At 37.5% G+C, this 17,008-nt stretch overlaps 1 protein-coding gene across 2 annotated transcripts in view; it reads left to right on the top strand.

The window, feature by feature from the left end:
- Positions 1-221: 221 nt before the first annotated feature.
- The window catches only part of baiap2l1b (BAR/IMD domain containing adaptor protein 2 like 1b), a 32,597-nt gene continuing 15,810 nt past the window's right edge, over positions 222-17,008 (top strand). For both annotated transcript variants that reach the window (XR_534322.2, XM_008416827.2), the window contains exons 1-6: positions 222-590; positions 3,690-3,765; positions 3,900-3,986; positions 11,949-12,010; positions 13,781-13,852; positions 16,688-16,822. Coding sequence is in view for 1 of the 2 variants with exons in the window: in XM_008416827.2 (XP_008415049.1) it covers positions 540-590; positions 3,690-3,765; positions 3,900-3,986; positions 11,949-12,010; positions 13,781-13,852; positions 16,688-16,822 (483 nt within the window). In the remaining variant the exon portion in view is untranslated. The remainder of the gene's footprint in view (positions 591-3,689; positions 3,766-3,899; positions 3,987-11,948; positions 12,011-13,780; positions 13,853-16,687; positions 16,823-17,008) is intronic.

The raw sequence follows: 17,008 nt of genomic DNA, 5'->3' as shown, positions 1-17,008 counted from the left end.
GGTAAAATAAAAATAAAAAAAATAAAAAAATTCAAACCTCCATCCGAAATTTTAAAGTGACATTGGTTTATTATGAAATCAAGAAGCATTTTCCAGTTAAAAGTTAAAATGCTAACTACTTTGTGGCAATAAATAATCATTATGAAGTTTCATAAGATTCTCACAAAAACAGTTAAGGGTTAAAATAGGCTAATAATACCTCCCTCCACAGGTCTCCTCCCCTTCTGTGAACTAACCACCTACAACAAGTTTGACAGCTCAGCCTTTTAGTACCGAGCAGCAGTGGTAACGACAGAAAAATTGCACTTTCTTCMACCSAAGACGGGTTTTGTCTTATTTTTAGTCGCCATGAGTGCGTCCGGCGTTTCCTGTGGGCTATGAGGGATTTTATACATCCGTAGGTTTTGGTCACTTCTCCCCTTGGGATTCCTTCTTTCCTTTTTTTGGCTCGCGTTGGTGTAGCGTCTGAGAAATAAATTCGAGAAGAAAAAAAAACCTCTGCTTTTTTCATCTATCCGGGCGTCGAGAGGAGGATAAAGATGTCGAACAAGGTGGATGAGGCGAACAAGCTCACCGAAAGTACATAYAAGGTAGGTKTATGGCTGCTGGTTTAGATGGGAAGCTGGGAAGACAACAGGTGCGACCACGGGGGAGAAAATTCCTCCATACTTAAACAGACATGGAGCACAGCAAAGCTGAACAGGTGTTAACTAATTAAWAGCGTATTRCTTATTTTAAAAGCAAATTTAACGTGGAAAGAGGTTGTTTTTTTCCCCTACTGGAACTTGTATAGATTAAGATAAACTGTTACAAGGTCTGTTAAGTAGTATTATGTACATTTTCAAATATACTTAGCTCCCTTAGCAGCCTGTTTAGCTCTGCATTTTTTTAACTTACAGTATTTAAACGCTTCTAAAGAGTTTTCCAACAGGTTTTGCCTGAGTTCAGAAAGCTGGTTTTTGGAGAGTTGAATCACTGGTTTTGAAGAACTGGCTCCACCCCGTTTGTATTGTTTCCTCAGAAAAAGAGTTGCTTTTACAGTATCATCCTTATCTCAGCCAACATGTGGCTCTGACAATCGATTCATTTTGGATCTTCGTATAACTTGTTTGTGTGGACTCATCTAAATAAATTGGTGTGTAATTGAAAACGTATAGTATTTATTGAAGTTATCCTAAGAAATAATTTTGTGTAAAATGGTTTCTTCAAAAAATGTAACGCATACACAAAGACACAGTTTTAGTGTAACGCTATTACAAAAAACTTAGTCAGCAAAGTGTAACGTTACACGACACCAACCAAAAAAATTAGAGGAAAAAAAACAATGTTTGCTCAGCAGATGATGTGTCACACAAAAAGCAACAAAAGAGCTGAATAGGTTGTGATGCGTCCTAACACTTTAATGGAAAATTTAGTGAAAGGAAAAAGTGTGGCAGAAAAAAGTTGAGTAAGMTATAGGATTATGCAGCAAAGCCCATACAAGATGTTAGGGGAGTTTCCTGAGGTGTGATGCTGTGGCTGGGGGAAATGCTTTACCAGCCACCACACACAGAAGTATTTCTAGGCCGTGGGCTACTAAAGTCATCACAAATGAATTGTCTAACAAATTCATATCTTATGAGTTTCGCTTTGAGAATTAAATTGTTGAAATAAACTTTACAGTTGTTGTTTTACTTAATTAATTACTTAATTGGGATTGGAAGTTTGACACAAATGAGACCTAAATGTGTTGCTTGATTTAAGCAGATTTTCTCAATACTGGGTCGAGAAAAGAGCTTCGTAAAGTGGCCACTATGCATTTTGTCAGTCCAACTGGGTTCCATACTGTGAGCAAAACCCACATACACATGTTGACTGGGGATTTGCGGTGCAACCATTAAGCTTGAGGTTGTTCATGTAAAATTCCTCTTAAATATATTTTCTTTAAAGATTGTTATTGCATCCATTAAAAAAAAAAAGTCTTTAGAATAATAAAGGTACCAGATTGGCATTAAAAAAAAAACCCATTAACAGTTGCCAGTTCTTGCACTCTGCATGCGACTCTCCACAGGTAGCCAAGTGAAGGACTATAAAGAGCTGGAGCGAGGGGGGGGGGAAGCAGACTCAAGGCTTTTCTTGTAAGTCTTTAGTCCTTTTGAACAGCTTTTATTTGCCCGGCCTCTTGTTAGGACAGCCCCCGCAGCTCATTGAAGTGGTGAAATACAGGGGAAAGACTCCAGGTTTAATAATTTAGGTGCCTGTGTGCTTTGTGTGGTAAGATTATACAACGAGCTCCTCAGCAGCCATCACCTCTTGTTCACAGTTAATGGTAACAAAGTGCTCATAACGGGTATTGAAATTATATGGTTTTGCTGTGAAATTAATTGAAGGTTCACACATTTTGCAACATGTCAAAAGTTTCTCAGAGTAACAGCTTACCTTTCATTTAATTGATGTTAGAAATTTAAAAGCACAATTATATCGAGCTCATGAATTAGATTGTGGCTTGTATAATCCCTCACATTTTTCATAATCTGAGTGATGCATTTTTATCTTAAATGTCATTTCCCGACTTTAAGGCGTGAATCCGAATTGGGTGATCATTACATGACTCATGAAACATTGATTGCAGTGGGTGACTTGCTGCGTTTAACTGAGGTTGGATCATTTGTAGACATGGGTTTACAGCTAAACCAGCATTTCATTTAAGGTAGGTGCCTTAAGATAATATGTATTTGGTGCTATAGAGGTAAACTGAACTGAAAAATATTTCAAATGACTATTTTAACACAAAATACTTGGGTACCATGGGATACTGTTTACTAGTAATGTGTAAATCTATTTAACTTCCATCCATTCATAGCTGCATTCATAGAATAGTACATTTATTCATCCACAAACTGGTAATTTGGGCTGCACGCCATCAAGGAAATAGCTAATTGTGATGAATAGTGCGTTGGTGATAATAATTACAATTGACCCACAGTTTCCTCCTGGCTCTTTTCTCCTTTCCCTCCGTTGTAACGCCCCCTCCACTCAGTGAGGTACAGCATCTCGCCACTGATTGTATGGATCTGGTTTTGGCACTTGAGGGCAAGGAATGTCATTTAAACAGGACATACACATTATTGTTATGATTCATTTGCTTTGCAAATGTAATAACCTACCAAATATTGCATCCGGTTAGTTCTACATGATTGCAGTATTCCTCCTATTGATATTGCAATGAAAACTATGATCCAATATCCACTATTGTGCACCCAGATATCTATAGATCAGTACATCCAACTACAAGTCCGTCCATCTGTCCAATCATCCTGCTATTGATATCTCCACCCATTCATCCATGCAGCCATCTAGCTTTTCAAACTTTGCTAAAACCAGTTAATCCTTTGTTCATGTTGAGTGACTTTTTAATCGGACACATATCTAGTTTGCAATATAATTAGATATGACAATCAGTATCAAAATAAGCAGACAGCTAATCTGGCCAGTAGAACAAGTTGGGCTGATCCAGACATGATTACTTTGCTGCATCTGGACCAAAATAAAATGGCAAGATACAAGATATTTAACTGCCTTGCCAAATAAAAACCTGGCTCTCCATTTAAAAACCCATTTTTGTATGAGCTTCTTAACTTCCCTCTCCTGTTGCTCATGTTTAATGACACTTTCTTTCTTATGGTCACTGTCTTCCTGTCTTCTTGCAGAATGTGATGGAACAGTTCAACCCAGGCCTTAGGAACCTGGTGAACCTGGGAAAGAGCTATGAGAAGTCTGTTAATGGTGAGTTGTGTTTTTTTGTTTTACTGCATTTTCTGGTAGACTGATAATCTATTGGGGATTTGATTTAAGAAAATGCAATACATCTACATCTTTTTTGTGGCCTTCAACCACAAACATTTTTATCATTTCCCCAGCTATGTCCATGTCAGGAAAGATGTATTTTGATGCACTGTCTAAGATTGGAGAGAACGCTGCTGGATCTCCTGTCTCCAAAGATTTGGGTAAGTTTCTACGTTGCTCTCCTCTGGGATTAAAAGGGAAAATCTTTACACAGTGAAGATCTTTCTCTGTCTATATMTCTCTCCATCTCTGACTCTGTTTTATTGCAGTTCTTTTAAGRATATTTGAAATCCTTAACAGGCAAAATTCCTTTTTTGAAATTTTATGTCAAAAAGAGAGATGATAAGTTTAAAACCATAGCCTCACAAAAGGAGACAAGCGTGATGGAACTGTTTCCTTAGATCTGTTGCAACAGTGCTTCAAATGGTGAAAGTGACGGGATTTTAATAGCCTTGAATTTTCACTTTTTGTAAATCTCCTTTGCCATCGAACACAAAACATTTTCATTGATTAGCTGCAGCATTTTCTTGTTGAAATACCCAGTGATCACTGGACTGATGGGCACCTGCAGTCTGCCTGCCGCACCATCTCCGTAATATCCAGTTGCATTTTGACAACCCGACACAAACCAGACTTGGTTAGAAAAAAGCTCCTGCACTGTGCCTAAAACTTCTTCAGTGGGATCTTCTTGTCATACATGAAATGCTGGAAGGCTAAAAAAATGTCAACTTTTTTTCTTTTTTTCCTTATCAGAGAATACAGCTTTCTTCCATTTTTTAATGTCGATGTTGGGTGCTCCCTTGGAAAGTCCAAATTTGCACATTTGTGGAGTGAGAAGAGATGTGGCCTTTGTGGCCAGAATGATTATATGCCTTAAATTTGGTTTCCGATTTGCCTGTGTTTTCACCAACAACTTTCTGGATAGTCTGGATTTTGCATCATGCAGCCGTATTGACAAAAACAAAAAACAAGAAGAGCRTTTTTAAGTTGAGAAGAAAATAAATCCATAGATGCGTGTGTCTGCCCGCTGTTAAAAATGCATGAGGAAGTTCCATGCCTTGGTGATTGTGCAGAGTCATTCTGTTTGCGAGATGCTGCTCACAGACCCCTTTGATTGTTGTGGAGGGGAGTAGAGTGTCTCCCGTCCTCCATTAGCTTCTTTGCTTAGGTTGCAGAAGTCAAAGAAAAAGCAGCGAACGCACAATGTTGGAGACATGGTGCACACACACACACACACACCACACACACCACATGTGGAGCCTTTTGGTTAATTAAAGTCAGGCTTCTGAGTGTGYAGAGGAAAATCAGTGTTCAAGGTGTTTATACTGAATTTGTGTTTAAATGTGTTCCACTTTACAGGCACCATATTATTCATAAAATTGTGCTGTCAACTTTTTTGTGARTAAAAAGTTGTCATAGTGTTTTGAAACTCTTGCTTTGAACATTTTTGGCTAAGAGGTTGGCAAATATTTAAAGTATTTTCATTTATTTATTTTACATTTCAGGTCTTATGTGTGTTAGATTTTACAGAGTTTCCTACTGGGTATGGTAGGAATAGTATTGGTTAAAAGCTTGGACACACATGAGTCCACATTTATGACAAATGCCACCAGTGCAGAAGCGAAGCTGCACTGCAGTAAAAGCRCATGATGAGTGATGCTTAMTATTTAAGTTTATGGCTGAGTGTGAAAGGTTTATGAGTAAACAGAGKTTGTTTAGTCTTCAGTTTGTTCCCGGTCAAATTCCCAAGCTTCACCTTCCCACTGGCTGATATGCAGCCAGACACGACTGGGATCCTAACTCACTGTCACTAGTGACACACTTTGATTTAGCCACTGTATGCCTCTCCTGTCTCCTGTGGTTTTAGAGCTAAACTGCTAATTAAATTCTGCAGCACATTGGGAAGAGCCACCTGTTGCTGTGCTGTTTCCTGGCGTAGTTAAAAAAAGGTCTTTATACTGTTACTTGTTGTTTTTTTTCCTGGATAGCTGCAGTTCTTGCTAGCTGTATTTATGCYACAGCATGGCTATAATTTCCTGCATTTGCCAGATTCTGTCTGGGCCAAAACAGAAGCATTTCTTAGTTTAGCACAAAAAGTTAACATGAATCCGAAAAACRGCTAATTAAAGCACAATGGTAAAATATTGATATCAAAAGTGGTTGGATGTAGTTGCTAGCATCTTAACASTGGTTTAAAGATGGTTTATGTGGTTTTATATTTGGATGTTTACTGAAAACCACCTGTTGGCGTCAGCTGCTGAATTTTTATTCRAATTGTCCGCAACTTCTCACCAATTGTTGTCTCTGGCATTTTTACAATTGGTTAATGTGTCACTCCACCAAACTTGGCATAATGTTGAACAAGAATTGCAGTGACAGCTGCAGTCCAAGATGGTGGAGGGTTACCAGCGAGCTGTTTTCTTCAGTTAGTCATTTCTCAGAAAGTGCAGCGTGTATGTGTGCCTTACTTCTCAGCTTTAGTGTAAATCCTTCTATTGGACTTGCACTAGAATTGTATGCATATATTAATTTAGAAGTTGCTATTGAGAGCTGCTGAAATTATTTYTCTTTAATGCTTTGAATCGTGATTGTTTGTGATTGAAGGGACATRAACTGCTCATTGTTCATAACTAAATAACAAAAAGAGGTTTTATTTAGTAATCAGATGTTCAAATATGCAACTTTACCTTTTATGCTTTAGATTTTACAAATTAACATATGCATCGTCAGCACATGGTTGGCGTACTATTTACATTTGAAGGGTTAAAGTGACATTTTATGTGTGGATAAACTCCAGGACCACAAAGRGAGTCGCACTGTTCTGCCATAATGGATCATTTCTGTCTGTCATTAATTTTGGATTATTTAGGAAGGTGGTGAATAAACACAGAGTTGAATGTCATCTAATGATTGCCGACTATAAAACCAGATGCTTTGTGATRTGGATGTGACATCTTCAGACTCCTAAAAGCAGTAATGTATGTAAATAAGAGAGTGTCTACATTGTCATTAGGAACTTGCTCATGGATGTAGAGCAGCTGCCCTGTCAGAAACCCGAGCTCCACTGACACATCGCCAGAAACCAGATACTCTTGAAAGAAATTGTAGGACCTCTGCACCTTATCCTGCTACCTTCTTCCTTATAATTAGTCTACCTCCGACTCTTGTCACACCCAACATTTGCATAATCATCTGACCTCTCACAGGGCAGCAGAAAGTTGTTTAGGTTCATGTAGAAATGAATTGGGATTCAGTTGTAGTTTTCAACTGTTCATATCTTACAAAATTCAGTAGATGTTGGGTTGTTTTATATTTAGTTACAAATGAATTGGATTGTCTTGTCAATCCAACCGAATACCTTGTGCTCTTTGAAGGCCAACTATTTCTGCCAAAACCCAATTCAAAGTTTATACCAAACATTTGGCCACAATAAAATGATTGAGCTTTTTAATCCCTCGCAGTTTTTACTAAATCACAATTTAAGTTTGCTGAAAGTTTGTTAAATTCTTCATTCTTGTTATCAAAGCAAAGCTAACTTTATCCACACTGCTGCTCAGTTTCATTCCAAGGGTCTTCTTTCTTTTTTATCAGTTTTCAGCTCACTGCTTTACCTTATTACTTCAGTTTGTAGTTCCATCTAGTTGTGACAAAAAGTGTGATAATATTCTCATTCAGTAAAAACACTTGATCGCCAATGTTTAAATAGTACCTGGTGCATTTTTACATAAACCTAACATGTTTGCATGCCGTGTCACGTGACTCTCACTGGTGCGAGGATTATTTTGTCTACAGTCAAAAACAGTAGAAGAACAGTTTCCCTTTTTGAATTCTACTGGCCAAATGTCATCCAAATCAGCTGAAAGAAAGGAGGGARTTTATTTATAACCAAGGAAACTTGTTATTGTTTTTACCTTCTAGAGCGTTCTGGCAAGGATTTTCAGCTACAGTGCTGTTTGCACACGTTGGTACCCTTGGTAAAGGTGTGTCTAAAGCATTAGACTAATCCTACATTACAGTAGCATAATGTCAGTGACTAAAGTAGGAAAATGACGCAGTTCAGTGACTGAAAATGGAGAACCCTGCTTAAGATTTCCCAAAGTTATGAAAGAATGTTTTATTTTATTTTTATTTTTTGTTATGATTTTGCATCTRGAAGTGAAACAGGACCGCTTCTTCACAGATTATGATTTTATGTTTCTTCCTTGCTGTCCTCCTCGTCTTGTTTTAAACTTTTAGGGTTACTATTTTGTAGATGTGAACAGAGTTTTCTTGCAGCAGTTTCCTGAATTAGGATTATCTCCACACATCTGTCTTACTTGAATTACTTGTTTCTTTGGGTCTTCCTTCACATGTTCCCCATGGAAGCAGAAGCTAAAAATGAACCAGTTACATTTAYCTTGTAGTCATTTTTATCAGTATTTAAAAATGGGGCCCTGTTGGTTTAGCTAAAAATGATGATCTCATACGGAAAGATTCCCTCTCGGGGAGGAAGAATTATTACTTTGACACATTTTGKATTCTTTTGCTCCATTGAACAAACAACTCGTTCACTTCATTCATGAGAAACTAGATTTTTATCAAACTGCTCCGCAAAGTCRAGCCCCGTTTTTACAGTCTGGGCAAACAAGCCTTCAGGAAACCTGTCTGAACCGTGTGGGTTTGTCGCCCTCTGTATTTTCCGATGTTTTTGTTAGCTAATGGTGGTGGGTTGCTTTTGGCGCCTTGTCATCATGACACACTTTTCGCCCTCACAAACTCGCTGATTTGAGCACACCTGTTTCCTGGCAACGTTTGGTGCCGATCGTGACAACAGTAAACAAATGAGTGGGGCCCTCTGGAACGAGGCWGTCACCGGCAGTGACGTTGCTGAAACCAAGTCATTTTTCTACGSCGTGAGTAATTTCAATCATCTCCCGGCAGATCACTGCTTACATTTCCGGCTCATCACTTGGACAACAGACAACAGACTCTCGTGCTGTGCATAAAAACCTGTTTGTCTGGTATTTGACTCAAAACCACACCTGCTCACATTTTTTGGGAGAATTTTAATGTCATGTGTATTCAGACGTTAGCAGTGATTTATTGCTGGTTTTGCTTTCAGGCAATCAAAACCTGTCATGTGGTATTGACTTTTCCTGTTCTTTTCCAACATTTGTCTCATCTCATTTCCTAACAATTTTCATTCCCACTACATACACTGCTTTAACACTCTTTTTCTCCCTTCACCTAACATCTTAACACAGCCTTTGCATTCCTGTCAGCTCCTGTTCTTTTAAAATCTTTTTTTTTTTTCTACCAGACTGAACTATGACAGCCAGTCCCACCATAAGGGAAGGTGGAGCGGGTAGGTGTGGTTTGACAGCTAAAGGAAGTGCACTGTTTACATACTGATGCATTTACAGCTCATTGTGATCTGTTCACCTAGCAGCAAATACAGTGACTGTCAAGGATTGTGCATTTGTTTCTGGGTTTTCTGTCATTTAGTTCACATTTAAAATAATTTATTTCTTTTTAGATCTCTCAGTCTCTTTGTCAAAGGCTTTTTAAAAATATCTACCCAGGTATTGCACCATGTTTACATCTACATACTGTTGCTGAAGTATACAGTGAGGAAAATGTTCTGTTCATTTTTGAAAATTCTGCAATCTAATTAAACATTTTCCCCAAAACAGTGTGAGGTTCCAGACTCCATAACTTATTAAATAATATAAAAGTAGTTTTTTTTCCCCAACTCATTGATGTTTGACCTACTAACCAATATTTTTTGTTACTTTTTCTTTTGGCTTTTTAGTTATTTTGCCTCTGGGCTGTAAACATGACAGAAGATGCATCAACTAGGTTCATCTTAGAAGTCAAACTAGGCATTGAAGTGCAGGTATAATCACCTAGATTTAATCTACTATAATCTAGTCTAGATTTTTTTAAAAGAAATTTGGAATGGATTGTAAAAGTGAAATACATGTATCTAGATTTCCAAAAATAGAGAAATGGTCATTTTGTTCACTGTAAATCAGAAACTATAGCTTCAGAACTGTGTTTCATTGTTTTCTCATCAGGGTCACATTAAACCTTTATTATTTCTGCTGCTGCTGTTCCAGATTTTACTAAAGCTGTTTCTTTTGTATTATATTCTACTTTTTTCACAAATTATTTCTAACAAACTACAGAGGCCTGTGGAAAAAATGCAAAACTTTCATTTTAGTATTAGAATGTACTGGTTTCAAATGGAATTGATCACCATGAATTTTATTTGGTGGGACACAAGTAAATTGGGATGTCTTTTCAAAAAATCTTTTCCTCTGTTTTTGGATGTTTTTATATGAATAGTCCTAAAATGAATACATTTTTTTCTTCTTTTAAACATTTATACACTTGCTTTGTTCTGTTCTGTAAAATCCCTCAGTTACCTCCCAGTTTGTGGCCGTCACAAGAAAAAAGGAACAGTCTGTTGTGTGTGGATAGTTTAGTACAGCAGTTTGTAAACCAAATAGTCTTGTGGTAGTTATAAATCTTGTTTGATTTCCTTTAGAGGCATAAAGAAATAAACCCTTGAATATACTTGACATTTAGCTTAATTTCACCAAAACTAGACTACGGCATATGCTTTAGCTTTATTGATTCACTATTCTCCTTGTTGTGATGCCTACAGCAATCCCATGCTGTGCAGAAACACCTAAACTCATGACTCTTGGATAAAGACTTTCTAAATCTGTTGGCCACATTACCCAGGACCAAAGCGGTCTGACTGGATCGTTAAAACAGATGCAAATCAGCAGGAAGGCTGCCTTCAATCAATCAAATTTTATTTGTATAGCCCCTTTCAGCAGCAAGGCATTTCAAAGTGCTTTACATCATTAAACACAAAAACACAGAATCATGCAACATTGAATCAACAATCAAAAAACATAAAATTTCCTGCTGAGTCGAAGTTCTGCCCTTATGGGTACCTCATCAAAAAAAAAAAAAGAGGGGGGGACTCCAACCCGCACCCCACACCTCTCTTCAACAATGGGGGGGGGGACTCCAACCCGCACCCCTTTTCAAACAACAGGGGGGGTCTCCACCCCAAACCCCTTTACAACAATGGGGGAGACTCTAAACCCACACCCCTTTTCTTGCTAGCGCTTGAACCTGGGTTGGGATYCAAACCCCAATTGTTGTTTATGTTCCATAAGCAACTCTAAACAGGTGGGTTTTAAGTCGAGATTTAAAGGCATTCAGGGTTTCAGCTGTTTTACAGTTTTCTGAAAGTTTGTTCCAAATTTGTGGTGCATAGAAGCTGAATGCTGCTTCTCCTCATTTGGTTCTGGTTCTGGGGATGCAGAGCAGACCAGAACCAGAAGACCCGAGGGTCTTGAACTACTCCAGGTGTTTAAAGTTGTCCAGGTCCTCTCTCTCAAAAAGCACCATCAAAAAATTTGTTGGTGTAAAGTCAGCAAACATGTAATGGTTTTACATTTTAAACATGATTTTTTTTTTTAGACTGTAAAATTTAAGTGATATTAATTTTTTGTAAACAGTTGCAAGGCTTAGGTCAATGTCAGTCTTTTTAGTTTGTATTTTAAATGTTATTTAGCCAAAAAGCTCTAATTAACAAATTAGACATCTCATTTTTCTATTTATTTTTACTCAATATGTTTACAATTAATTTACAAATTGATTCATAAAAATCCCAATGATTATTTAATACTTGAATATTGTGTAATAATTGCAATTTCAGATTAGGAACTCAATGTGTTCAGATTTTTTTCTTCTCACAATCCTGATTTAGTCGCTTTGAATTATCACTTGCAACAACAGAAGGTGGTAATTTGCTGGTGTTTTTTTTTTAATTAAAGCTGTTTTAGATTACCTTACCAGCAGGTGATTGAGTTTTTCTGGTATCCCTTTCCTTTGATGTCAAACATAATGAGCCCCTTACACTTTTGGACTCATTGGTATAAGATTTATTTATAACTACAAATTACTCATTTCACTTTACAGTACATTCTGTACATTGTTGTCGTTGTACAGTGAGATTAAAGAAGTTTTAGGTTGTAAAGCAGGAAGGACCGAATTAAAAAAAGCAAGCAGGAAAAGCGAGCCTCCTGACATTAACCCATGTATTTATTTTCGTCTGGCAGGTGCAGTGCTGGTAGAAATCTCCGAGGTGCACAGGAAGGCTCAACTTGAGATGGAGGAAAATGTAAGTTCCACAGATTACCCGTTTAAATAGCTGCTGTTTGATCGCTCCGTGATTGTTACCTAACCCTAAAGCATTTTGTCAGACACGCTCGCTCTGTAAACCTGTTGCTCGGTATATTTCCACAGCAACATGCTGTTTCTGACGCATTCGACCGGTAGTTCTTTCTTCTACAACCATAAATAGAAAATACATCGCCTCCTTCCCCACCTACATGTCCAGTAGCCGCACGGGCAGCTGAGATGTAAAGTGATTTAACGACGACGAGAGCTGTTTTTTTTTTTTTTCTTTGAGTACAAGGGCAAGTCTAAACAAGCTCTGGAAAAACATCAGCTGTAGCTGTTGCATGGAGATTCATTAAACTTGCATCTGCACATGCCCTGCTTCCCTCTGATATATCCGAATGTGTCATGGCTGATTCACCCCCCTGGTGTTTTTCCGTAAGTTTATCATTGCGATTCAGCTTGCTTGGACCTATTAACATACATATTCATTTCAAAACATCCCTTCGCAACAACTCTTTGTCTTTGTGTTTATGCATTTGTCATTCATCCATCTGAATACTCCCTGTGCTTTCTAATAAAAGAATTGAACAGAAATGTTGTGATACAAAAATAATGGGAATGACTCCTGTAAGAAAAAAATATTTTAGTCTTTTGAGACTGAATTATGTTTTAAGTGATGATCATTCAAATAAATTCTGAAATATATCCCGTCTTTATATTTCTTCTTCACTCACTGAATTGAGTTACAGTAACAAAACATTCCGACTATATCAAAAGGATTTTTTTTTTTTTAGGTGAATCTGTGTTCATACGAGTCAAATTACCAAAAGAACAAAATTTTAAAGTATCTTGTATTTAGAATCTTCAACCCTCTATCAAGATTTTTTATTACAGAAAACCTTTTCAGCCTAACGTGTTTTTTTTGTTTTTTGAATGTAGCTAGCCAAGACTGTAATGTAGACATGTGAGTTTTGCACGTAATGCTGCTTCTAAGTGTGTTTCTGTCAAAGTAATGTGTTACTTCAGATTTTAGTTGGCAACATCTCCTGACTCCATATGGGAAAACCGTCAGGAAAATTTAAACATGTAAAAATGGGACGCTATGTAGCTGTGCATTGATGGTGACGTTTATAATGTTAAAGAACTGTGGAAATATTAATTAGCAAGACCATCCTGTTTTCTTATGTTGTCATATGATAGTTTTTTCTTTAAGAAATAAACTGCACTGGTTTGAGAGTGTATCTCATTAAAAATGAACTTCAGGGCAGAAAAGATGCGATGCAGTCCTCTGAGACGGTGTTACCAGCAGAACCTGTGGGTGGGTTTTCTTCTTGATAAACTCCAGCTTCGAGTTAAAGCCTCAGTTTAACAGAAAACCTTCTTGGTGCTTTGATGCTGCATGTTATGCATATGATGATGTTTCCCCCGGAGCTGGCTGTCGCCACATCGCAACAAGGCTTCGACGAACGCATTGACACCTGCAGATAAATGAGAGCTGCAGAGAAGGGGAGGATGTGATGGAGGACTATGGGCATTCCCACGCTTTGTTTCTGACTCATTCATAAGCACAACCTTGGACTTGGCTCTCACCCCCACAGACACTCACCAATGCACTCCATAATGATCGCTTTCCATTTTTCTCTGAGATTGACTGCACTTTCTGTTGTTGTTGTTGACAGCAAAGTTGAAAAGTCAGTCCCTCACGCTTCTGTCAGCTCAATAATCAACTTTCTTTTTTTTGTCCCCCCCCCCTCCTCTTCAAATGAAGTTTAAGAGGTTCCACAGGGAGGTAATAGCAGAGCTGGAGAGGAAGACTGACATGGATGTCAAATACATGACAGTAAGTAGTTTCTGTGTATATGTGCAAGTCATAACGTTGAGGCGGCTTCGTTCCTTCTTGCAGCCTTTCACACTTTTATGTAGAAGTATATTATTGTGATTTGCATAGTGACAAAATGGAGGATAGACAAACATAATGTAATAGGGGAGGAATTTCAAATTTCTGATAATGGAGATCAAGGACAGGATGAGCAGCTGAAGAGGATTAATAAATGATGCCAGGGTTTTAGGCGCCACCATAATCTGATCACATGTAGCAATCCCTAGCTATAATTATGACTGCAGGGAGAATAATTAATTCAAAGTAGGTTATCTCAGGAACACAACACAAAGGACAAATGAGATTCCATTTATCCAGCAGAAAATATGTCTGCTGACATATTTGAAGCCAGTTGATAAGAACAAGGAGCAAATATTAATGTGGCATCAAAATGCCAACAATTTGTTGAAAATAAAAGCTGGAAACCTCGCTGAAAGCGATGAGTAATGAAATTGATAAACTGATGTGACCTGGTTTATTAGTCGGGTTATTTTGTTTGACAGCAGAACTACAGTAAGCTGTTTATTCTCGCGAAAGGGCACTCTAGCTCTTATAGTTTGTTGCAAATGTTTGGGGAAGCACTACGTTGCATTAAAATTGTGACTTTTTAAAAACATAGAAAAATACTTTTTGAAACCAACCAAATGTTTGGTAAAAATCTGAAATCTGCCAAAAAATTAATACATTGTTTTGTAATATTTGATATTTTTACTTGGAAGGTAAAAATGGACTAGTTCTGGTTTGATATTGATATGCTATCTAGGGTTAGGCTGTAGTGGTTTGTTTATTAGCAGACATGCTAGCTATTGTTGTTGGCTTCAAACTTTTCTCTCAACTCACAGCCATGGCTTAGATATTTATCTGCTGACCTTAACTTACTTGCAGCAACAGGTGGGGGAGGGGACACTATTCAAAATTGTATACAAATGGTGAAAATCCAGGACTTTCTATGAAGTTATTTGAACCATGGGAAAGGTTTGTAGCTACATTTTTACAATTTTGAAGTCTGGAGTTTTTAACCCTTTCATGCATAGTGGTGACTACAGTGGACAGCCACCTAAAAGCCATTTTCTTGTGCTTCTTGTGGATTTTTATGTTATAAATGCACACAGACCACTGAAGTGGACACTAATGCATCATAAAACACACTATCAACTACTGACCATCAGCTACAAGTGCAAGAAATTATTTTTGTTAAATCCAATATGGCCGACAGACAAAAAAGCACGCCAACCGACCCAGTCCCCCCTTCTACTGTAGACGACTCTTGCAGGTAAAAAAAATATTGTGACATCAGATAACTCCTAAAGAACAATGCTACTGATGTATCTTTCAAATAACAACTTTGTATTTGTATTTCCAAATAATAAAAACTTTTTTTTTCCCTACCTTTTTTTATGCCTTAAGAAAATTTTTAAAAAAAGGGAAAAAAAGGGAAAAAATTCCTGACACAAAGGATCATAATCCATGCCTGAAAGGGTTAATATTCAGGTCTACCTTAATTCTGGCCAGTGTTTGGCTAAATGAAAGCAGGAAAAAAAAATAAAATACAACAACTATAATGAACACTTTAGAAATTGGGGAAACAAATTTGTACTGGAAGTTGGTTACTATAAGCAGTGTGTATAACAAAGTCAAACTGTAATGCTTTCTAACACTTAATCTTGTTTGCCTGGAAGTAGGCCTGGGAGAATATAGTCTGACATTGGGAGGTTAAAAAGGAGGATGCTGATTTAATTAACTTTAAGGGGTTAGTCGGCTCAGTAGCAAGCTTCCAGCAGGTGAATTATTCTCCCAATAGGCATGCTAGTAGCTCGTTGGAAATGTTATATTTAGAAACGGTGCTACTTTAAGGAAGCAACAATTTGCACTCTTGTGGAGATTTTGTGGATGATGAAATGTAGCTCCCATTTCAATACGGAGAAAACTGTTGGGGATTCATTGTTATCCCATTATTACTATGTAGGTTTGAGCTGATTTGTAGAGTAAAGCTTTGTGTTGCTGTGATTTTAAAGATACTAATACAATTTAAAAGTAGACTGTGACAAGGAGAATCAGCCTCCTTACTTTTAACTGACTTAAACAAAAATAGCATCCATGATTTGTTCTGATTTGTGCCGTAAAGTTTTTTTTTTTTTTTTTTTTTTTTTTTTTTTTTTTTATTTTTGTTTTTTTTTTTTTTTTTTTTTTTTTTTTTTTTTTATGCAACCAGAATTTGGAAGTGTTTTAAAGGATTAAAGGTCATCTAAAGGTTTTAGCCACTCACGGAGATGAACAAATTTTAATACTTTTAATATATCCTAAATTATGGTGGCACAAGTAAAATGTTTTGCTGCACAAACAGAGCACAAATCATTAACACCGTTTTTGTTTGAGTTGGGGAATGTGAAGGAGACTGGATCACCTTTGAAGACCTGCCCTTTAAACCTTAATGAATATCTTTGAAGTGATAGTAGCACATGAGAAATGTTTGTTACACAAATTAAATGTTTAACTTGGTTTTGCTAGAATTGGAGAATCTGGCAGGGGCTCTAGTTCACTCAGGTAAAGGAGACCGAAAGCTCAAAGCAACATGTGGGGAAAGGAACCAGAAAATGTCACCATCTCTTGCATTTCATTCAAAGTAATAAGTATATGAATAGAACAACATGTACTTTAGAGCTCTTAAAGTGTTGACTTTGTAGGGTTAAGACTGGCCCACTCATATTTAAAAGCAAAATATTTCTTATTTTTGTAAAAAATATCACTAGTTTCCTGTTCCAGCATTCATTCACATGAGTCATTTCTCTGCTTTAGGCCACATTCAAGAGGTACCAGATGGAGCACAAGATGAAGCAGGATTCTCTGGAGAAGTCCCAGGCGGACCTGAAAAAGCTGAGGAGGAAGAGCCAAGGCAAGAATGCCAACAAATACGAAAGCAAGGAAAGCGAGGTGAGACGGACACGAAAACTCCCACAGTCATGTGACACATGGTGTGTCTTTAAAGCCCCCACACACAGAGTCATGTTCATATTTATTGTCAACATACAGAGATTACCTAAAGGCAGTCTCTGCTCTGCAAACTTTGAAACCTGAGCTGCACTCTAACAGTGGTGTGTATGGTGTTGGATCTGTGCA

This window comes from Poecilia reticulata, linkage group LG8 (assembly GCF_000633615.1).
Source record: "Poecilia reticulata strain Guanapo linkage group LG8, Guppy_female_1.0+MT, whole genome shotgun sequence".
NCBI lineage: Eukaryota > Metazoa > Chordata > Actinopteri > Cyprinodontiformes > Poeciliidae > Poecilia > Poecilia reticulata.
Note: the sequence above shows the minus strand (reverse complement) of the source record. Positions and strands in the feature narration are given on the sequence as shown.